The following is a 22,692-nucleotide window of genomic DNA, read 5'->3' as shown; positions in this document are numbered from 1 at the left end:
GCGTCGTCACGCATTATGGTAATTTATAATCGCACGATGGACATTAGAAAACCACAAAAGACAAGCCTAGGATTATAAGAAACAATAGAAGTTGAGGGAACCAGAAGGAATTACAGTGTATGGAAACGGAAATTGCAACCAATACGGTCATCTTGACCTTCTATGAGCGCGTTGCTACGCTAAATAATGTGTACATTCCCTCCCGCTAAAGCTAATCAATCAAGGTGCAGCAGAAGAATGTCTAGAATGAGACCTCCTGCCAAAGGAAGGTGCTGGGCTGTGCGGCGGTGCGTGTTCGAAGTGTGGTGCTAGAGAAGGATTCTGCGACGGCGGAATTCTGGTGTCGGTAATCTCTTGTGGTGAAAAGACTGGGTCTTCGGTCGATGTTGCAGGGTGTATTTCTATGCCGCTTGTGCCTTCAACACCTGATGGCGCTCGCGATCTTTGGAATTGAACCGTCTCAGCTTCTTCATCTCGTCGTTCGACGGGTGACCAGCCTCCAGCAACACTGCCAGCTACTATGCCGGCCATGGCTGCGACCGGCCCAAACACTGAGTTCGAATTTCCACGTGGTCGTTTCTTCTGCTTTTCTGGTGTGGCGGGTGGTTTTGCAGCCTTTGCCTCGTTGGCGGCTTCGGCATAAGCGTTGGCGACAATCTTTTCTGGGTCATCCTCATCACTCTTCAATTGTGATTTGGATGACGACCTTGACCGTGGTAGGAAAGCTTGTTTAGGATGTTGTAGTTTATATGCCAGCTCTGACATTCGTCCTCCTCGAAGTTTCTTGAGGAAAGTGAGATCATCCTTGATATCTTCGAGGGCCGGGTTCCACTGAGTAATACCAGCCTCGTCGTCCTGAACGACGAGGTCCGGACTGGGACGATGTCTTCGTGGCAAGGTCGGAATAAGCTTGGCGAATAGCTCGTCTGGAAAGCATCTTATGACAACAGCGAACGGAATGGATAGCAAGCCCAAGATGATCGAGTATCCCCACTGGGGTCCGTTGATGCGATGAATGGAGAAGGCTGCACCTCCGACAAACATAATGAGAATCTGTCCACCAACGATAATGAATTGAATACCGATGAACCAGTAGTTTTTGTGCATGCCTTGGAAAATGTTGAAACCATTGTCAAGTCGACGAGCGTTCCATTGGTTGAAAATTTGCATCCAAACGAAGGTGTTGAATATCGTACTTTGAAGACGATCTAACTCACCTGGTTCTTCATAGCCAAGGATACTAGCGCCAGCAAAATAGAGGATAAGCGTGACTGCAAGCTGATAAATGGATTGACCGATGATCATCTTCCACATGGTGAGTGTGATCAATGGGGCGGACTTCGGCTCTGGCCTTCTGTTCAAAATCGTGGGAGAAGGTGCATCAGTGGCGAGTGCGAGCGCAGCGAATGTGTCCATAATGAGGTTGACCCATAGCAGTTGAACGGCAGTAAGCACCGACTCTTCGTTGTCGTTGGACACGGCGGATATGAACGTAAGTAAGACAGCGGTAATGTTTACAGTGATTTGGAACTTAGATCTGTTAGCAATTTTCAATCAAAATCGACCTTCGCACATACCTGCAAAAACTTCTTGACAGCATCGTTGACCGTGCGGCCCCATTGGATGGCTTTCACGATCGAGGCAAAGTTGTCGTCCATAAGAATAATTGCAGACGCCTCTTTTGCAACTTCAGTTCCAGCGATGCCCATCGAGAAACCCACATCAGCGGTTTTCAACGCAGGCGCATCGTTTGTACCATCACCCGTAACAGCGACTGTTTCTCCTAGCTTCTTGAGGTGACCCACAAGCAATTTCTTGTCCTCAGGGCTCGATCTAGCAAGAACCTGTAGTCGAGGTATGACCTGATTAAGCTGCTTAGGCGTAAGTCTGCGGAAGATCGGTCCCTCCATGGCAATACCACCAGCCGTGAAGATGCCGCATTCGGTTGCAATAGCTTTCGCAGTCATGAGATTGTCGCCGGTGACCATACGAACGAAAACACCAGCAATCTGACAATCGTGTACCGCATTGGTAACGCCAGGTCGCAGAGGGTCTTGGATGCCGACGACTCCCAGAAACGTCATGTCTCTGAAGACCGCATCAAAGTCTGCCTGCCTCGAGTCGTCCTTAGATACGCCACCACGTGGAGGCCACTGTTCGAAGTCGCGATATAGCAGGCCAATGGTACGCAGAGATCGTGAAGCATAGCTGCTTACTATGTTGTTCAATGCCTCTACTTGCTCAGGCTTGATTGGGGTGTCTGCAGTACCCTTCGTTGGTTCGCTGATTATCCGTGTACATTTTGCAATCAAGATTTCGGAGGCACCTTTGACCAGCATTCGGAACTTGCCGTTCGACAACTTGAGCACGACTGCCATGCATTTGCGACCGGAATCGAAAGGGACCATTTGTACAAGCTCAGCGTTAGCCCGTTCTTCCGCCACCGAACTCAGACCGAGGAAGGTTTGAGCAAACGACAACATGGCTGTTTCAGTTTTCGAGCCAATAAAGACAACTTGGCCGTTCTCTTCTCCTTCGAAGGCGGTAGAATTGAGCACAATCGAGTCTTTCAGAAGGACTTTGACGTCCGCTGCAAGTGTATTCGCGAACTCTGGTGAAGACACATCGTCCTGCTTCTCCTCGTCTGCGTCCAACTTATGGTTCGTAGCTGCAACCTTATTCGCAGCTCTGTCTTTGTCTCCGAAGCGAGAAGATGTGCCCAGTGTTCCGGCGACAACTGTCATTTTGTTTTGTGTAAGTGTTCCGGTTTTGTCGGAGCAGACAGTGGTAGCATTGCCCATAGTTTCGCAGGCTCGTAGAAGACGCACTAAGTTGTTGTCCTTCAACATTCGAGTGGTAGCAAATGCTAAAGCCAGAGTTACAGCCAACGGAAGACCTTCAGGCACGGCCACAACGATAATCGTTACAGCAACAATAAAGATCTGCAAGAATCGCTGACCTTTTGCCTCGGCGCCTCCCTCGATCGAGCTGAGTTTAGCCAAAAATTTGATGAACAAAACCAAGAATAGTAGCAGACCGGCACCGAGACCAAGCTTCGCGATATATTCTGCAAGGACGTTCAACTTCGACTGCAGGGGCGTTGTCTGGCCTTCATCTTTGAGGGACATGAGAATCTTGCCATAGCTTGAGTTTACACCAGTCGAGGTGGCCAAGAATGTACCAACACCTTCCGAGACCTTTCCACCCGATAAGATGAAAGGATCGAGCTTCTTGGTAGCCTGGTTGTCCTGGATAGCTCGATATACCTCGTCTCCCGGCTGCTTTCGAATGATGTCAGATTCACCCGTTGCAGAAGATTCGTCGCAGCGCAAGTTGTGTCCATCGATACAGATTCCGTCGACTGGGATCAAGTCACCTGGTTCAAGGTGGACCACATCTCCGACCAATATGTCGTAGACAGAGATTTCCTGGGATTTGCCTGAGCGGACGACTTTGACCATACGTTCTTCTTTCTTCTTGTTGAGCTTGACAAACTGGCGTTCCTTCTGATAGTCGTTCAAAGCTCCAACAAGAGTGACCACCAAAATTGCAACGATGATAGCCACGCCCTCAACCCACTCGACTCGTGCTTCATGTTGACCTGCTTCGATTTCTGCTTGTGTTGCAGGCCGCACTGACTGGTAGATACCCAAAGCAAGCGATATGACAGCAGCCACGCTCAGCAGTATCAGCACCTTGTCGTTATATGCGATCCAAGCAAGCTGCAAAAACGATTTTGACTTCTTTTCTGGCAGTCGATTGTCCTTGTAGATTCTCTTTCGGTCGGCGAAAGCGTCTGAAGAAATTTTGGTGGGACCATTTGTCATGGACCCTCTTGTTGTCGTCCTCTTCGGCGCAGTGAAATCGCCTTCTGATTTCTCAGCTGCATGAACGGCTTCTTCGAAAGAGACACCACCATCAAGCCCTACTTCATCGGCACTCAGACCGCTATAACGATCTGTCCTGAGGCCCTTTTCGATACCAATAAGACCTCCGAGAGCATAGAAGGCAGACAGGCTCTTCGGATTAATCATCTTGTTAAGCTGGCCAACGGAAAATGCAAAAGGACTATTTTCAACCTGGAAATCTGCCTCTGTTCCAGGGTCCGGGTTAAGAGCCTCTTGGTCGTTGATTATGTCGGCGTTGCTGACGGCAGAGTCCTGGCGTGCCGATCCATCAGCGGTTGTGGAAGCAATCTTAGTGTCACTCCCAGAAGATGTGGCAGAATGATTATCAGAGTCAGCAGTTCCAGCTCTTCCTCTTGAGCCAGGCACTGCTAGAAAGGTATTCGGGCCTGCGCCATCCGTGCCAAATGCGCGCGGCGATGAAACATTGTGAGGAGAGGTTGGCCTGCTGTCCCGTATATCGGTGGGAGAAGGGGCGAAGACTGGTGGGAGCGGCGTGGATTCATCTAGTCCTTCGGTCTGTAAACGTGGTAGAGGGCTTCGTCGATCAGAATTGGGGGAGTTGAGGTTGTCGGCTGTGGCGGTATCGTCAATGCTAATGGTTGGGGCTCGTTGCCGTCCTGATTGTGGACTGCTCTCACCCGTGACCTTCTCTTCAGGGACGGCAGAAGACATGGCAGGCAGTTGTGGTGAGCGTAAGAAGGTCACACAATGATATAGGGTTATCCTTTTGAGTCTTGTACTTTGCTCTTACGACTGCGCCTCGGCTGGATGCAGCAAAGCGTGGCGTGTTCCCCAGATCCTGTGATATTCCCAACTCTGTGCACCTGCGTAATTCGCTCCTTTTCGAGCGAACTTGTCTCGATATCTACTGGAACAATTTCTTCTGGCAATGAAAGCCTCTTTTGATACAAAATTATGTTGATTTCTGTCGGCGATTGCAGCTCCGCCTCCTCGTGTCACCCAAGGCCAAACCAGAACCTGAGGCGTTCGACGGCAGAGTAGAGGGCCAGCAAGCGTGCATGTGTGGTGGATGAATAGCGGTCGGAGTGTAATTGGGCTTTGTAGCAAACGACAATATAGAAAAGAAGATTACAAAATGCTCCGAGGAGTACTGAAACAGCTGGATACAAGTGCCAGCATTCTTGTCGTCAATGATAGTGTCAACGAAAGTAAGAAACAGAGGGAAGTATGAGCATGTCCTTGGAAGCGTCAACAGCTGGTTGATCGCGGACTCTGCAGGAACAAGTCGAGACAATCGTGGTGATTGTCGGTTGGTCCTTCTCCTGCACTGCTCCCGGGCCTGGGAGCCTTGACTTCTGGCACTAGCGTGATTGTACTTCCCTGCCGAGCACCAACGACAAGCGTGGTTAAGCCTATCGGGCAGGAGCCCGCTAAAGTATCAAGTCTTGGCGGTTTACGGTCACCACTTTCAAATCTCGCTCCGTTATTACTTGTACTCGACAGGTAAGCTAGCTTGATCCAACATCTTGCTACGACTACAGTATAATATTTCGTGTGGTAGAGTGAGCTCAGAAAATGTAGTTCATGAGAGAGGCGACGACCGCCGCAACGATCCAACATGCTGACTCGGCGGCCAGAAAGGAGCGTCAGCCAATAAGACAGGCTTGGCAATGCTGCGCCTTCTCGACTACTGATCTGTCATCCGGAATCCTGCATTCTCGTTCTGCGTTGCCCAACTACCTTTCCATAGCATGGTAACATCATTCCCTGCACTACTTTACCTCTAACATCTCCTACCACCAAAAGCGAGATTCCTACTGATTGTGTGCTTGAATTTGCGGTTTCAATGATGCACTCCTGCCGCACATGGTGACATCAGCACGAAAAGCTGTATGGTATGAGAAGATTAAGCCAAGAGCTCCCAAGAAATTCCAAGACCTCGAAATCTTGAAAAGAGATTCGCTCGTTCCAAGCACAAAACCAATGCGAATTGCAGGCTTAGCACGTGTAAGCCATGATCGAAGCATCGTTTACGTCTTGGATGCGGGCTCGGCTGTTTCTTATTCATGGCGTGCCTGATTCTCCAATCTGTAATCTCGAAGATTTGGTCTTGGCTCCGCCAGTCGTTGCTTCCTCTTCCACTTTTCGTTCTGCGAGCGCCGCAGTTGACCAAAACGTCATTAACTGTACAGTCGGCTACAGCAACATCGCTGGCAGATTGAGCAGACGCCAAGTAGCGCTTGCAACCATGCTAATGTGCCTCCAGCGAGACCCGGAATGACGTTGTGGCAGGAAGTTCCCGCGTATGTCGCTGGTTATATCGCCGTCAGTGGCATACGGGCGAAGTAGTATCTAGTACAGTCACTGTTATGCCGACAACGACCTCCAGTTGGCCGTTTCTTCGTTGGGCGGCCTCACTAACGTTTGCCAATATTCCTCACTCATCTGGTTTCTCTCCTGCTCTTTGATCAGCTCTCACCAAGGCCTTCTCGACCAGGCCCGGCAGTCTGTTGAAGCACTGCCTTCATCCGCCCATTCTACGGCTGATGGCGTCAAGCCCGTGGCATGGCTTTTCCTGGCGGGATGGCCGGCATCGTTGTGACGCCCAGTCAATCTAGCTGTGGGAGCGGGAGCATTAAAGCAACGTTGTAGCATGGGTTCTTGACCCAGCTTCCAGACATTGCGTCACTTCCTCAAGGTTGACACCCCTTATGAAGTCCTGTTTCATTTGCCCCTTTTCAACCCAGTGTTTTCGCTTTGATCCCAGCCAGGGCTACTCGTTGAGGCTGCCGAAAGTGCTTTCTCGTTCTCAATGTCACTATTCACTCTTCTGCTTCAGAGCGATCAGAGACCTCACCATGAAGGAGATCATAGGCATGCGGGCTGGGATGTGATTTTACCTATATGTGGTAAAGGTAACAATAAATGGATCGGCCCAAAATGGTTCTTGCCGGAGCTGCCTGAGAGGTGAGCTGTTGCAGAAGCGATACAGCAAGCACTCTCACAATGTCTAGCATCGTGTCATTGAATGTGTCTCTGAAATGAGAAGGTCGTTCGACAGGCTCAGTCTGACTAGCTAGGTATATTGACGTATGTCTTTGGTGATAGGACAAGGAGTGCCGAAGCAGGCCAGGGCTATTGAGGCGTACAGGAAAGTGGCTGCTTCTTGGAAACGTAGGACTGTAAGTCGAAAGAGATGAGATCTCACGTTTGGAGAAGGCAGAGGCACGTGAGAAAGACCGTACGATCGCTGGGTGGCTACGAATTAGATCGATCTACTTCTTCAAGGGTGGGAATGATCTGCTGTATCGCTCTGCCTTTTGGGAATTTCGCTGCGGCAATACGTTCATGGCCATCTCCAGTCCCACTTCTGAGTTCTCGATAATGAAAGCGTTGTCCTGAGCCAGATCAATTGGGCTGAACGGCGGATCCCAATCATAAGCATCCCCGGCAACTCAAATTCCAATCAGATGTGGGAAGTTGTCGGTGTGTCTGTGAAGCCTGGAAAAGCCTCGATGGTACTCAGGCCTTTCCATACCACGGCATGCGGATCGTTCATGCCACCTATTCTAGGCCAGATACAGTGCTTCCTGAGGCATGGAACATAGGACCAACTCGGAAGCAATGAGCAAGTCAGCACTGTTGACATCTTCCGCTGGAATGTAAAGCGTTCCAAGTCCGGCAAAATTAACGCCAGCATTGAATCAGAGATGGCATACGATCAACGGGGAATAGATGGCAAAGCTGGACATTGAGGTCTTTCGGAGATGTTGACGTTGATAGTGCTTGAAGCAAGCTCGTCAAAGTTTTGATTTTCGTAGCGATGGCGCTGGTGCACGCAATCCCACAGAACGTGTGCTCTTTTGATGCGCCGCCCATGAGCGTGTTGCTGCTGACATGACCCTCTGAAAACTGTCATCCTGATTAAAGTTCTGCAAGCAAGATTATTGAGGCTCTGAAGTATTCAGAAAGATTGAGGAGGCTGGAACCAGACCCGGAAAGAGCAACGAGCATCAACGACGCGTGAGACGCGTAAAGTGCTTCGACAACCGCGTCGCTTTAGCGCTTCTCCGTTCAATTCCCTTGTTTACATGCTACGATACACCGACGTAAGATCGATAGACGCAGGATTGAATATAATTACATGCAGCAATGAAGTCCTCCATGAAAAGACTGGCCAAGGACCAGGTTGCGCTTCGAAAAAGTCTACCGCCGAATTACCTTTTCGAGAGTGAGGACGATCTAGGACTGCCAGACGTTTTGACACAGCTCCTTATTTGCCTCACAGGAGCGGAAGGCACGCCATATTCTCAAGGTCTCTGGCGCATCCGCCTCGATATCCCAGTCGAGTATCCTCATAGTCCACCAACAGCCACTTTTAAGACGCGAATATTCCACCCAAACGTTGCCGAAGAGACAGGTGCGGTGTGTTTAGAGACGCTGAAGAGAGACTGGGACCCTAAATTGACACTGAAGGATATATTGATCACAATATCATGTTTGCTCATACAGCCAAATCCGTATTCGGCATTAAACCAGAAGGCAGGCGTGCTGATTCAAGAAGACTACGATGCATTCGCGCGACAAGCGAAGCTGATGACACGGATACATGCGCCGATACCGTCTCATCTCTACGAACCAGCGCAAGATGCAAGACGGAGGGGTGAAGAGCAAAGTGATCGGCCTCCGGCGAGCGGACTCCGAGACATTGGCGCCCCCGCGGAGGAAGCCAACAATGGCATACTGAAAGAGAATCAGCCTTCCCATCATGGGGACTGCGCAAAAGCCGGTATTGAGAAGCCTCTAAAAAGGCCTCTGGCAGAAATCACGAGTTCAGCCGATGCGACTCCGGAAGAGCAGTCACGGCGTAAGTCGCCGAAGCACCGTCATCTTCCAGAAGGGCCCAACGATGCAGACGAGGTTGCAAAGGACTGCGTCCTCCATGGAAGTACCACCTTCCTCGAAGCTGGCAGTGTTTCGAATCATATCCCAGATAAGGTGGTCTTCCGAGCACAATGGAGCATGCCACCAGGTTCACGAACGACTAGAGCACGGATAGGCATCCGCCGTCTTTGATTCCCTCTCGCAAAGCTTCTGAAGCTGTCCGTGAAGGTGTCTGTGAACTGTTTAAACAGCAAGATCCGGGTGTCTTTCCTCTCATTTTAGCATCAGCAATGCTGTCAACCACATTTGCACATGAAATGCTGGGAGGCATTATCGAGGACCTGCCTACCGAATATGCTGTGGGCGTTACGTCTTGCCAAAAAGCATGTGGGCTTCTAGATTAGCGAAATCGACCTTGCTCACACATTCACTTCCACGAGTAAACAGAGATCGGCATGGCGTGGAAAAGTAGCGTGGTTGCCTCGCGCACCAGCCTCCTCGCTACCTCCTAGCGTCTCACTAGCTCCAGTCTAGTACACGTTAGCGCGTTTGGGGTTCTGCCAGCCACGTTTTCAGTTCCCCCAACTTCTCATCCGGCTGCTTCAAGGACCCAGCCTCTTTTCAGTGGTTTTAGTCCAATCATGAAGCGTGCAGGCAGATCTTTAGCTTTACGAGCCACACAGATTCTATGCTGGTCTTGCCTGCCATCTGCAAAAGGTAAGCCAGATGGCTGGACTGATTGCATATTTATGCTGCAGTAGAGACCGTGCTTCTTCGCTCTCAACATCATCAACACACAGACACAACACGAAGAACCAAGAGCCTCAAGCAAATTCCAAACCACCACCACGAAACTTACTCACAACAAAGCACTAGCTTTACAAAATCAACATCATGGCACCGTCAAGAAGAAACGTGCTTGCAGCTACTCTCATCATTGCCTCCACAGCAGCTGCACTACCACAGCAGAAGGTCGACACAGGCATGCCAGTCCTATCCCAAGCTACAGCCACATCAGCAGAGGCTTGGCAAACATCATCAGCACAGCAATGGTGGACTCCTTCCGCGTCTCAATCGCAATGGGACTGGAACACATGGTCCGCTTCGCAAGCTCAGTCAACACCTGTCGCATTGGCCGTATCAGCACCAGCTTCATCAGCACCAGCTGTAATCACATCTCAGAGCTCTGCCCCATACTCGAACCCTTTCACTGTCTACACATCCATGACTGACTCGAGAGGTGTCATTACTGGCATGCCAGCAGTCGCCACATCACAGCCGTCGCAAGCCGATGTTGCTACCGTGTGCTCTGGCTGCGCTAGTGTTATGAGCGCACAGGAAAGCTGGTCAAGCATGGTGTCCAGCATTTACAGCACTTCTACACCTGTCCCTACCAGCGCGAGCTCAACAATGTCCTCAGCTACCAGCGCCAGCTCGACAGGAAGCTCAGCGAGCAGCTCACCAACGTTCGAACAGAGCACAGGTGCCGCTTCGAGGAGTGCTGTCCTCAGCGGCGGTGCCGTACTCGCCATGATTGCAACCGTTGTTGCACTGCTATGAGCCCAACGGCTTGTGGTTGAAGAAAGGAAGGCAAGGGACGATCAGGTACACTTCAGGAAAAAGGCGTCAATGGAGTGCATCATAGCACCCGGGATAGGAGTTTGGGACAATGCCAAGCAGGACGTGAATGTGCATGATTCTACATGATACCACGGAAGGGATATGAAACTGTACAACGATAATTATATAGAACGAGTCTCATGACAGATATGAGATAAACAATGGCACATGATCCTAACAGAACTACTTGTTAACTGTCTTCCATCGTGCCTTCTCTCCTTGCAATTGTGCTAATTATACCTTTGTCGCAGCTGCCCAACCAGAAGCAAGTTGGATGACACCTCTAACAGCACTCATAGCTCAAATAAATCGTTCCGCCTCCAAAGCACACATTTCGAATTCGTTGCGTTCTATTACATCTCTTCCGACGCACCTGGCAATGTATTGATCGAGCACAGAACTGAACCTTTCAATGACACATCGAAGTCATGCACCTTTTGGCCCTGTGGCGACAGCACACAATGTAGCAATATGCGCAGAATGTCAGGCGCATCTCGCAGAATATAGAGGCGGTGAGGGAGCTGTGCAATGGCCAGCGTCGGCTGCTAACTTTCAGTGAGCGTAACACAAAGGCAAACGACATGAACACCTGGAGCAGCTGGAGAACAGTGCTACCTATCACAAGTCGATCATGCAGCACAGCAAAACCCATCAACAGCCAAAGAACCTGTTCCTACCAACACAACCAACCATTGGTCCATAACTCATCGTCAGACCGGCAATCATGCTCGTGCAGGATGTCATTCGGCAAAATTCTGTGCAAGCGAACCAGGCAACGCCGGTGACACAAGAGCCACAATCGACGTGCTGAGGCGAGGTTGTTGTCAGGTTGAGTTTCAAATTCATCTCCTCCGTTATGCAGACCAGACCTTTTTCAGCAGATCCTTCGGAGGTTTTAGGGCGATCAGTGCCCGTGCTCAGATGAGCACATGGAGGAGCGTGTTCGAGGTATGTTTCGGCGTCCGCTCGGGCCATGATCACCGTCTTCAGACGTCCCTTGATCTACCTACCTTCATTCAGGTGTAGATCCATGCCGGATAGCGCTTGGCAGTTGAATAGTCTATCTATGCCACGATTGAGCAATTCAGCTGATTCTCGAGCACGGAACTTCGGCAGCAAGCAGGTGCGAGTTTAACATAGCGACGAAATCACCGCTAATACCGGCGGTTATGGAGCCGATAAGAACTCGAGTGGTACCTTAGAGTCTCCGCCTCAGTGGAAGTTGCTCGGGAGGGTGTCATCTCTTGAAAGGCAGACCAGCTGACGAGACTTTGTTGGGGTCTCCCAAAAGCAGGAAGACCTGTTATTGACTGAACGTGCCAAGCACGGTTTTAGAAGTAAGTCACTCCACATCGATACAGCGAGAACACCTTCGAATCCCAAGCTAAGCATTGAGCAACATGGTGTGAGCTGGCAAAGATTTAGCGACAGTCATGCAGCCCGCAGCTCTTCGGGCCGCAGCGGCTTTGGTTTGCAGATGGCGAACATCTTGTGTTACGCGGACTACCTTGCCCAGTACTCACTGACTATGTTGTGACTTCAACGTCTGTCTTCGTATTCATCGTATTAGGGGGCAAGTGGTCTCGATATCTGTCAGGCTGTATGCCTGGTTGACTTTAAAATTCTTGTCTACCCAAGAGAACAAACAAGTCCAGACCGAGCAAAGAAGAAAGCACTGAGCCAGATCCCTGGTACTCCCCACACTCGAGTGGATGATCAGCACACATTTCTGCTCGAAAGGTTTAAGGCGGGCGATCGCTGCAGATCATACTGCATGCTTTGGTTACCGGGAGCGGCTGACAGATGTGAACTGCATGGGAATGGGGTTGATACTTCAATCTATCGATGCTTGAAGATGAACATAAGCCAGCAATACAGAGCAGCTAGAGATCTGGACGACACCCTGGTTGTATTTGGGAGCAGTGGGGATCTGCTCTTGTGGCAAGTTCACATGACCAAATCTTCACTCAAACCTAATCTGGATGAGCAGTGCTTCCAAAGTCTACCCGAGTAGGAGGCAGCTCATTCCCGCAGTCTCCTAGATACAATGTCTGAGTGCATCCGTGCGATTACCAAAACCCGGACTGGCGCGAAATGATGACGCTCAGATGAGATGAAGCCTTCGCCGCAAATGTACAATGAACGTTTCGAGGCATCGCGTTGATCGATTGATCCCGTCCGCACCCGGGGCGAGTCTCTTAATCCTTGCCCAGAAAGGCTAGCAAAAAGCCACTGAGAGGAGTTCGCGTGGACAGACGCGCTTTGATCACCAGGTCAATGCAGGAAGATCTCATTTGTCGTTCGAAAGCAACGCAAGCTATCATTGGCTCGTTAAGCCATTGATGCTGCAGCACAATTCGCTTCGCTACCATAGCAGGCTCTAGCGGTTGTCATTGGCCAAGATCCTTTCATGAACTGGGCAGAATGATCGAAGACTAGAGCGAAAGCGGCAGAGATGTCTCTCATCGACTGCGGCAAGTCCGGGGCTTACTTGAGGCGAGCAGCAGAAGTTCAAATATAATAAGGTCGTAAGGCGAACAGGCTGCCATTGGAGGCAAAATCCAAGACCACGGTTCGAAGCAGAGGAAGATGGAGGCTTCAGGCCTACCAATAAAGAACGAGACAGGGTTGGCTGTCTTGAAATCGACTCATGTTCACTATTGGCGTATCTCCATAATGATTTTGCATAACGAGACAACCCGAGCTAAACAGGATATTTCAAATTCTTGACTTCCAGATAACAAGAATAGCTGAGGAAATGGATGAATTATGTGCTTGGACTTCGGCAGCGGTAGCGCTGTATCCGTCTCGTACACTGTCAAATGGAAGCATGTGCTCAATGTCCCCTCATCGAGCTGTTTCCACCACTCCATCACGAACAGGTATCAGCATGTTTTGGTGCTTGGAAGCCTGGTGTCTGGGATGCCATAGCCGTGCACTTGCATACGAGTCCAGTGCTCAAGCCAATGAGATATGCTGCTTAGGATTGTGTCCACTGAACAAATGCTCATGTGCCACAAAGTGTATCTGGCACTACTGCGGAGTGGTCTGGTGCATTGCGTCTGACAAGCATTAAGCAAGCTGATCTCATGGCCCTCGACGCGTCTGCTTTCTGTCAGATTTCGCCCACTTTTCGCTCAGCGAGCCCATCGGATCTCAAGCAGCGGCAGACTGGGATAGCAGAAGAGACCGGAAACTGGCGAGCTGGGTAAGTCGGGATCCATCGTGCGTGCTGCAAGCCAGAGAGAGTATCGCTTGTTGCCGGCGCCATCGAAAGCCTACGCCTCTATTTCCTATCAGCCTGAAGGGCATCTCGTCACTCGCCCAGCATCTCAATCCTCTCCAATCCATTTGCGAGTTGCTGGACTGCTACCTCATCTCATCCACTCATCGTCTGCATAACATAGTAGCATCGATAGCCTGCGAGGCTCTTTTCGGCTGACCATTCATTGCAACAAGCTCATAAGCTACAACACCGACGGATACAGGCCACCAATAACTACTACTGTACCATCGGCAGCATCGTGCAGCACTTTCTCGGCCGCCAATCTACGCTTAAGCATCAATCGTCATCGCGTCAAGTCGACCACTCGCCAACAACCTCTGTCGCGCTTCAGATTCATCCGCGACGCTGTCGCCTACTGTAGGAACAATTCATACGGTGCCGACAAGTAGAGTCAACGACAACTCGGGCTCTCAATAGATCAACAGTACCTGTGACATTACTTCCCAGCGAGTCAACCCTCTTGCTCCACCTGAATCCACGTCCAACCACCAAAACTCGTTTGCTGCCGCAGTTTGCACCACCACACCAACACCGTCGCAGCGCATCAGCATCCATCAGCCATCCTCGCTAGCGAACAGTGCATACGCCAAACCTCGATCGCGCGTCAGCAACTGACCGCTGCTCCCTGCTTGTGACACCAATCTCGCTGTCGCCGAGCGCAGCAGTCACAGACGCAAGTAGCCGAGTTGGCCGTCCTTCCGGCAAGCTTTCTGGTTACCGAACACCGTCCTGTGCTGCGTTTCAGCAGCTTTGGAATCGGCGCTGATGCCACACCTCACACAACTTGCGCTGTCCTCCTCGATCTTCGACACATCCTGATCTGGTCCTGAATATGTCTCTCTACTCGCTGTCCGAGCAGTCCTCCAACATCCCAAATGGTTCTAGGAACATGACTGATGGCATTGGGACCATCGATCCTGCTGCGCTCAGTGGTGGTGGTAAGTCACCCTTCTGCTTGTCTATCACGTCGAGGGATTGCGCCAGCTCTCTCATCGTGCAACGCGCCAGCATTCCTTCCAGAACATTCTTGCATTTGTACCTCAGGCTGACTCTGGTTGTGTGTAACAGTGCTGATCCCACAAACGAATGTCGATCCAAGTCCTCGAGGCACAAAACGCAGTCGATCGCCTGATGAATACGGAGCTTATGCGCATGGAGAATTGCATGGTAAGCATTGCCTTGTCTTTGACAGTGTTCGATGGGCATCACAAGCTAACCATTTACATGAATAGACGAGGCCAAGCCTAGGAAGAGAGGGCGACCCGCCAAAACACCGCGGACGTCGGGCGACTACACTCACGATCAATCGGGCGCACTACCTACGCCATCGAGCCAGGCCTCGCCAGAGCTTGCAACGACGCCTCAAGTCAAGTCGCAAACATCGACAGCGCAGCCTGTCGTGACTCCGACACAATCTTCGCCTGGACCTCGAGCCACACCCAAGTCGACCTTGAAAGCACTTCCAACGGTTAGAGACCATACAAGCGACCAGTTGGGCACAGCCGGGGACGAATACATAGCAAGAGAATATGACGAACAAGGAGAACAAAAAGTCAATGACATGGGCTACTTGCAAGGCGGCAGAGAATACAAGATTCGCACCTTCACACTGCCAGGAAGGGGCGATAAGCTGTTTATGCTTGCCACGGAATGCGCTCGAACATTGCAGTACCGAGACTCGTACCTGCTGTTCAACAAGAATCGGTCGCTATTCAAGATCATCGCATCTCCCAAGGACAAAGAAGAACTAGTTGCACACGACATATTGCCATATTCATACAGATCACGCCAAATAGCTTTAGTTACAGCACGGTCCATGTTCAGACAGTTCGGCAGCCGAGTTGTCAAAGACGGTCGACGCGTTCGGGACGATTACTGGGAGGCAAAGGCTAGGAAACAGGGCTTTACAGAAGAAGACGCAGCAGGTGAGAAGAGACCCGGTGCCGCCAGAGCACGAGAAGCTGCCGCAGCTGAAGCACTTGGACACCGACAATTACAGCTATACGGTAACATCGTCTACGCCAACGATACCAACTTCGCCAATCTCCAGCCACCACCTCTGCCACCTGGTATAGCAGCCACAATGCCTCAAATACCCATGATGGAGGCATATGATGCTAAATATCGTGATGTACAGAGACCCCGAATCGAGAACGTTGGACCTGCCTACAATGATGTCACACGAACAAGCAGCGATGCTGAGATGGCAAGTCAGGCTAGCCACGCAGCAGACTATAGTAAGCAGGTCAACATCCAGGGCAGGTTTCGAAAAAGTATTGTCGAGGATTATTGGCACAGACCTCATGAGCCACCTGTCTCGACACCACAACCGACGACTGTTGAGCCAGCTAACGTGAGTCAACCCTTACAGTCTCCCGGCTACGACAACGCCGACGACCAGAGGCAGTCATCAGTACCATTACCACAACAGCAAACGACACAGACACCAATGAACCCACCGTCGTATCCTCACTCACAAAATCCTATGCAATCGCCGCAACAATCGCAGAGCTACACGCCTTCACGCAGCCATATGCCAAGGCAATCTTCGGGTCTACATAACATGAGCATGCCTGGCGGCAACTACTCGCCAATGAGCCAACAACAACAAGGATGGGGCGGTCCACCACCTCAACCACAACAATCCCCCGCTATGCAGAACAGGATGTACAACCAGGCTCAATTTTCACCACATATGGCACAAAATCAGATGCCTTCTCCAGTACACGCCCAATCACCACATCCACAGCAACAGCAGATGCAACCTCCACAGTACAACCCACAGATGATGCCTGCGTCGATGGGTGCCAATGGTCCTTTGATGGGTGCCGGCAGCGGTCTTAGGGCTATTAACGCTGGAACCTATGGATCCATGGCTGGCATGCCACAAACACCGATGTATCAGCAGATGAACCAGGGCTATATGCAGCAGCAACAACAACAGCAACATGTTGGACAACCGCAGCAGGGCATGTATGGAGGACAACAGTGGCAGCCGAACTATCAGTAGGGTGGTCAGTTTCAGTCCATGCCTCAGAGCCAGCAGCCGTATCTGTCCGAAGATCGCAACTATGGTCCCGGGGATTATGGTCTTAGTCCTGGGCCCATGCCATTAACGTATACAGATGGCCCACCAGTGCGACAGGGCTCCATACAACAGCAGTTCAGCATCGGCGAGCCCCAACAGCATGAGACCAACACACTGGATCAGGAACAGCAAGACCTGAAGTACTCTACTCACATGCCAGTGCGAAGCGAAGATCCTCCTTGTAACTCGAACCTTGAATCTGAGGTAGAGCAGCCGGACCGTCAGAGGCCTGCGCGGCACAAGCAGAAGCCCATAAAGCTTGCTGCGTGGTTGTATGCTGCAGCTACACGACCAGTACCAAGCCAATCTCAGCATGCTACACAAGCTGTGTTGCCGCCTACGATTCTACCGCAGCATGCAGACACAAACCATGAATCCTCTCTCTATGTTCACGCTCCACAGCGGTCTGTGCCGCCACCTCAGTCGCCTGGCGTAAAGCCCAATATTCGCACCAGGCTTCCACAGCTGGACGCTGGCCTCTGGCGGTGCTGTGAACCCGAATGTGCCGAAAAGGTCTACGAGCCTTTTCATAACTTCCAGCACCACGTGCGGTCGAAGCATAGAGTACATCTCAAGAAGCCTAAGGACACTGCGCCGATACCAAAGTATACGTACCAGCCGCACCTGTGTCTGTCTGCCGCCTGCGCGCAAGTCGATGGCACGATCTTCTTCGCTTCAGCAGACTTTTATAACCACCTTCGAGCGTGGCATGACGCAGGCGATGGCCTCGAACGTTACATTTTCTGTCCTCACCCTAGCTGTGTGAGGAGTGCAGATCCTTCTTACGGTAGCATGTCTAGCCTGCTGCATCATCTTATAAAAGTACATGGAAATTGATGCAACCTCGCTCGAAAGCATCGAACAAGGGCAAGCAAATCACGACGAGCGAAAGTGGACTGAGTGTGGTGGGCGCCGCGATGCTTATTCACTTCTTCTTATCCGTCTTACGTGTTGCCGCTTCTATGTCTACTTGCTTTCACGTCAGAGAACAGAGTGCGGGTGCACAACATGTCAGCATACATGGTGGAGGATGTCTGAAGTACATCAGATTGCATCGTTACAGGAGTTTTGGGAGAATATCTGGCATTTGCATCTTGGGAGGAAACATGTCTTGCAAACAGTGCATTGGATGGATGGGAAGGACGAGAAACATGGCTGCGACTGGTCTTCTGCTTTGACTTCTGCTCGTGTGTTCGCATACATTTTGATACCCGCGCATCTCGGGTGTTGCAGTTTGCATTTCTTGGATATGTATTGGCTAGTCGATGTTGAAGACGCCACTTAATATGATTGATACCTTCTTTCCATGCGATTTTCTGTCATAGTATCAGAACAAGTAGAGTAGTTACAGTAGCGGGAATAGTCTTGGCTCAATGGCGCCAGTCACTGGCACCAGGCTCCGCTCCCATCGTGGAGGTCACGGTGTCGAGGTCTACTCTTGGCGGATGCCTGACGACGATCTATCTCTCGAGCAGCTTCAACCTATAGAACTCCTTCATACTCGGCGGTTACCACGGTCCAGAGACTGGCGTTCTAGAGGAGGTGTGAGTTTACTAGCTAGACGCACTCAATCCTCGAGGTCAACAATGAGCTCATACCGACACAATCGCTTTCCGGAACACTAATCATCTAGAGCCAATCCAGCTCTATCCCGAGAGGTGGGAAGCCACGATGATGCTTCAACAACTCCTGCTGCTGCCGTTTCTCATTACGCCCACCTTCTCTGCCTACTGCGACGCTCCATCACCTGCGTTCCCTATACCTCAGTTAGATAGCAACATTCACGCCGTTAAGCTTCGGGACACCACAAGCAGCATCGTGAAAGCTCTCCAGGACATTATCAGCCACGATGAGTACAACACAACCCACTACTCCCTCGAAATCACTTCGCAGTCGTCCACTCTCCTCTCCGCCCAGCACACAGCACGCAACCGTTCAACACTTCTCCCTGGCGCGGACCACATCACAGATAAATCCATGTATCGCATCGCCTCCATGACCAAACCTTTTACAGTCTTAGCTCTTTTCCAACTCCAAAAAGCCGGCAAGCTCAATCTAGACGACTCAATCCTAGAGTACCTGCCCGGGCTGAACACAACCGGCACAGGCAAAGGCCGCGGCGGCCTCCCATTCAAGGATATCACGATTCGCGCCCTCGCATCTCAGATCGCGGGCATACCACGGGATCTAGCACAAGGTGACTTCCTGCACGACACAGAATACGCAGCCCGGCTAGGTCTACCAGAAGTCCCAGATGAAGGTCACTTCAAGGGCGATTACATCCTCCCATCCTGCGACCAGAACGTGAACTACAGGCGTGCGTGCGATGCTACGGATCTACTCGGGTGGGTTGACCAGTTACCGCCTTTGTTTGCACCGAATCAGAAGAGCACCTACAGTAATATCAACTTCGATCTACTCGGACTGGTAATTGCGAATGTGAGCGGGATGAGCTACGAGACGTACATTGAGAAGAATATCCTGCGCGAGATCGGGATGAATAAGACCAGCTTTAGGACGCCGCCAAAAGATGTCGCGGCTATCCCGAAGGACATCGAGTGGTACTGGCCGTTTGAGATTGGGGTGCAGAACCCCACGGGTGGCCTTTACAGTTCGAGTTCTGAGATGAGTGTTTGGTTGCGTTATGTCATGAGCACATTCAATGCTCAAGCCACGGGCGTGAATTGGTTTAATCCTCTTTCGTTCTCTAGTGGTTTGGATACATACTACGGTATGCCGTGGGAGATCCTTAGGGCCAGGACAAACGAGGTGATTCCAGACACGTCGAGCAGTACCAGACCGTTGACGTTCGTTACAAAGGGTGGTGGGCTACCGGGGTATACGAGTATCGTTATCATGGTGCCTGAGTACGGACTGGGAATCACGATTCTGGTCGCGGGAAATGGCAAAGCGATGGATGAGTTTAGAGAGGTAGTGACGGAGAAAATGGTTGCGTTTGCCGAGGAGGCTGCGTTGAAGGAGCTGTCAGAACGGTATACGGGCGTTTACAGCCATGAAAAGTTGAACTCGAGTATGCACCTCTCTGTTTCTGGGCCGGATGGCCTGTATGTATCTTCGTGGACTTCAAATGGCCAGGACGTCAATGCCGCTGTCAACGAAATCTACGGTGCGGACGGCAGGGAGATCATGCTGTACCTTGTGCCGACATTACTGTTCGTTGATGAGGAGAAACAACAAGGTGAAAGATGGAGAGTTGTTCCGCAGAAACGCCCAGCGAGCTCCACGAAAGGAAAGAAGGGCCAGAATATCTGGGACGACTTCTGTGTCGCGAATGTTGATGGCTGGGGCATGTACTTTGGGAAGCCGTTGTCCGAGGTTGTGTTCTGGGGTGGGAACGGGGAGAGTGAGGTGGTGCAGGAGGTAGATTTGACGGGGTACAGGAGTACGCTGAAGAGGACGGCTAACGGACAGAGTGAGGCGAGCTTTAGGTTGAAGGAACAGTTCTAAGCTGTAACTCGTGGATTGTGGCGTACATATAGAGATGTCGTTGGACGAACCATGGATTAGAGGCAGAGTGAAGGTTGCGGTCTAAGTCCAAGGTGATTTTGTAGAATGTCGAGTGCTCGATGGCCTCTTATGGGGACACAATGCGCTCTTGGTGCAGCTGGCAGCCCGAAACCCCCGCCACAAAGGGTTGCACGACAGACCGTAGCATTGAGGCTTCTCACAACCCTACAATATGTGTCATGTTGAACCTCGCTTACCATTCCACAACACAGACGAGAGAAAGTTTCAGCCTCACATGCCTACCACAACCTCCAAAACGAGACGCATGAGAGCGGCACAGTATGGATCGAAAGGCATTGGTCTTTTACCTTAGCGAGCGTATGCCCTCAGCAATCGTCGGAGAACCTTGCCCAGAGCTCCAGCTTCTGATTCTCCAAGATGCTTGCATCATTGCTGGTCAGCGTGTGTAAAGATCGTGCCTCTACTGCTGTTCACAACGGAGCCCCTCGCTTGCGAGCAACTGCCGAAATGGATCCATGGTGCCACACATGATACCAGATGCACGACATCGATGCTTCCGCGTTCAGCTTGACTGATGATGCCTTCACACTTCTACTTTCCTGACCTACAAGCAGATATCCAACCAGCACTCACTAGCACGTTGTGAAACGAGAAACACCATGACTTCAACACTTAAGCGCAACCCTCCGTTTCGTGCCGAGCATCTAGGCTCACTATTAAGGACTGACCAACTTCTCGAGGCGCGACATGCGTGGGAGGCAGGAAAGGCATCTGAAGAAGACCTTCGTCCGATCGAAGACAAGGATGTACAGGAAATCGTGAAGACACAACTCGAGCTGGGCTTCCATGCCATCACAGATGGCGAGTATCGTCGTCACATGTTCTGGGGAAGCTTCTGGCCGGGACTAGAAGGTACTCCATCTCGTCCGGAGCCATGCCCACGACTCTAACGGTTGCTCCTAGGTATGAAGGAAGTGGCAGAGCCAGATCCTTCAATCTTTCGCATGTACATTCCTGATATTGCAGCGTTCACAGAGGTAGGATTGACCCACCGTTACACTCACCCTTCCATTGGACTCTCTACAGTCACTGACCACCAGTGCAGGCCGGCTACAAGCCAGGCGAGACAGTAATCTGCACAGGAAAAATCAAGCACGTCGGAAGTACCTACACCGACCAGTTCGACTACCTCAAATCGCTCGTCCCAGAAGAAAAGACCAAGAACCTCAAACTCACACTCGCAGCCCCAAACTGGTACCATCTCCGCTACAAGGAGGGCCAAGCATACCCCAAAGACGTCTACGCAAACGACGACGAATACTTCTCCGACGTCGCCAAAGCCTACCAAGCCGAACTGAAGACGCTCTACGACCATGGCCTTCGAAACGTGCAATTCGATGATCCGAATCTCGCGTGTAAGCACCAACCACTTATCCTACCCGACCCCATCCAGCAAGCTAACAAATACCTCCACACAGACTTCTGCTCCGAAGCCATGCTCACAGGCTGGAAAAACGACCCAAACAACACCTACTCCGCCGACACCCTCCTCGAGAAATACATCGCCCTATACAACGACTGCATCAGCCAGATCCCACCCGACATGCACGTCGGCGTGCATCTCTGCCGCGGTAACTTCGTTAACTCGCGCCACTTCAGCGAGGGCGGATACGATCGGATTGCGACGAAGTTGTTCCAGGAGTTGAGCATGCATACTTATTACCTGTGAGTGGTCCATCGCGCGATAAGATGAGACGAGATGATTGACGCTTCCTTTCTATCTAGTGAATACGACACCCCCCGCGCCGGCGGCTTCGCACCCCTCGAGCACCTCCCGAAGAACAAGAATGTCATCCTCGGCGTGATCACCAGTAAGTTTCCGAAGCTAGAGAACCTCGATGAGATGGAGGGCCGGGTGCGTGAGGCCGTGAAATATATGTGTAAGGGGAGTGGAGAGAGCGAGGAGGAGGCGTTGAGGCGGGTCGGTGTGAGTCCGCAGTGTGGGTTTGCGAGTCATAGTAGTGGGAATGCGATTGGGAGGGAGGATATGGTGAGGAAATTGAGACTGGTTCGGGAGTTGGCGGATCGGGTTTGGGGTGGGGAGGCGTAGGGAATGGATTGTGGGACGGTTGATATTAGGCATCTAAAAGGTCATTCTAGGATTGAATGAGAGAGTGTTCGCCTGATTTGCCTTCTGATGACCGCGTAAGACGATATCTTGACTTTAGGTCTTTCTAGTATTTTCGCAAGCCTATAAGTGGGATATCTCTAACGCTCAGTCAGGTCAAGTATCTCATTTGCTATCCATAATTGCTCCTGAACGCAAGAATGCTTCTCGTTGGTATATAGACGTCCGTGAACTTGACGAAGCCGCTACTTTTTTCGAGTTCGACACCGTATGGGCTTGTCTTAAGAGGTCGTCTCAGGTGCGGCGAAGGGGCGCCCATGTCGTTCTA

General features: G+C 51.2%; 6 protein-coding genes across 6 annotated transcripts; 5 read left to right on the top strand and 1 right to left on the bottom strand.

The window, feature by feature from the left end:
- Positions 1–219: 219 nt before the first annotated feature.
- PMC1_1 (plasma membrane calcium) lies at positions 220–4,580 on the bottom strand (the record flags this gene model as incomplete). The annotated part of the gene is made up of 2 exons (XM_064869654.1): positions 220–1,530; positions 1,578–4,580. 2 exons carry the CDS (start codon positions 4,578–4,580, stop codon positions 220–222), a joined length of 4,314 nt encoding a protein of 1,437 aa, XP_064735151.1.
- A 3,441-nt stretch (positions 4,581–8,021) lies between these two features.
- On the top strand, positions 8,022–8,945 carry PMZ80_001206 (uncharacterized protein; the record flags this gene model as incomplete). The annotated part of the gene is made up of 1 exon (XM_064869653.1): positions 8,022–8,945. The coding sequence occupies one exon, from the start codon at positions 8,022–8,024 to the stop codon at positions 8,943–8,945; it is 924 nt and encodes a 307-aa protein (XP_064735150.1).
- A 702-nt stretch (positions 8,946–9,647) lies between these two features.
- On the top strand, positions 9,648–10,313 carry PMZ80_001205 (uncharacterized protein; the record flags this gene model as incomplete). The annotated part of the gene is made up of 1 exon (XM_064869652.1): positions 9,648–10,313. One exon carries the CDS (start codon positions 9,648–9,650, stop codon positions 10,311–10,313), a length of 666 nt encoding a protein of 221 aa, XP_064735149.1.
- A 4,178-nt stretch (positions 10,314–14,491) lies between these two features.
- On the top strand, positions 14,492–16,669 carry PMZ80_001204 (uncharacterized protein; the record flags this gene model as incomplete). The annotated part of the gene is made up of 3 exons (XM_064869651.1): positions 14,492–14,597; positions 14,728–14,826; positions 14,892–16,669. 3 exons carry the CDS (start codon positions 14,492–14,494, stop codon positions 16,667–16,669), a joined length of 1,983 nt encoding a protein of 660 aa, XP_064735148.1.
- A 96-nt stretch (positions 16,670–16,765) lies between these two features.
- PMZ80_001203 (uncharacterized protein) lies at positions 16,766–20,215 on the top strand (the record flags this gene model as incomplete). Its single annotated transcript, XM_064869650.1, has 2 exons — positions 16,766–17,534; positions 18,381–20,215. 2 exons carry the CDS (start codon positions 16,766–16,768, stop codon positions 20,213–20,215), a joined length of 2,604 nt encoding a protein of 867 aa, XP_064735147.1.
- Positions 20,216–20,895: 680 nt separating this feature from the next.
- PMZ80_001202 (uncharacterized protein) lies at positions 20,896–22,346 on the top strand (the record flags this gene model as incomplete). The annotated part of the gene is made up of 4 exons (XM_064869649.1): positions 20,896–21,148; positions 21,200–21,273; positions 21,342–21,961; positions 22,022–22,346. 4 exons carry the CDS (start codon positions 20,896–20,898, stop codon positions 22,344–22,346), a joined length of 1,272 nt encoding a protein of 423 aa, XP_064735146.1.
- Positions 22,347–22,692: the final 346 nt, after the last annotated feature.

This window comes from Knufia obscura (assembly GCF_036327395.1).
Source record: "Knufia obscura strain CCFEE 5817 isolate CBS 148926 chromosome Unknown scaffold_1, whole genome shotgun sequence".
Lineage (NCBI taxonomy): Eukaryota > Fungi > Ascomycota > Eurotiomycetes > Chaetothyriales > Trichomeriaceae > Knufia > Knufia obscura.
The sequence above is the reverse complement of the archived record's forward strand: the minus strand, read 5'-3'. Positions and strand labels throughout refer to the sequence as shown.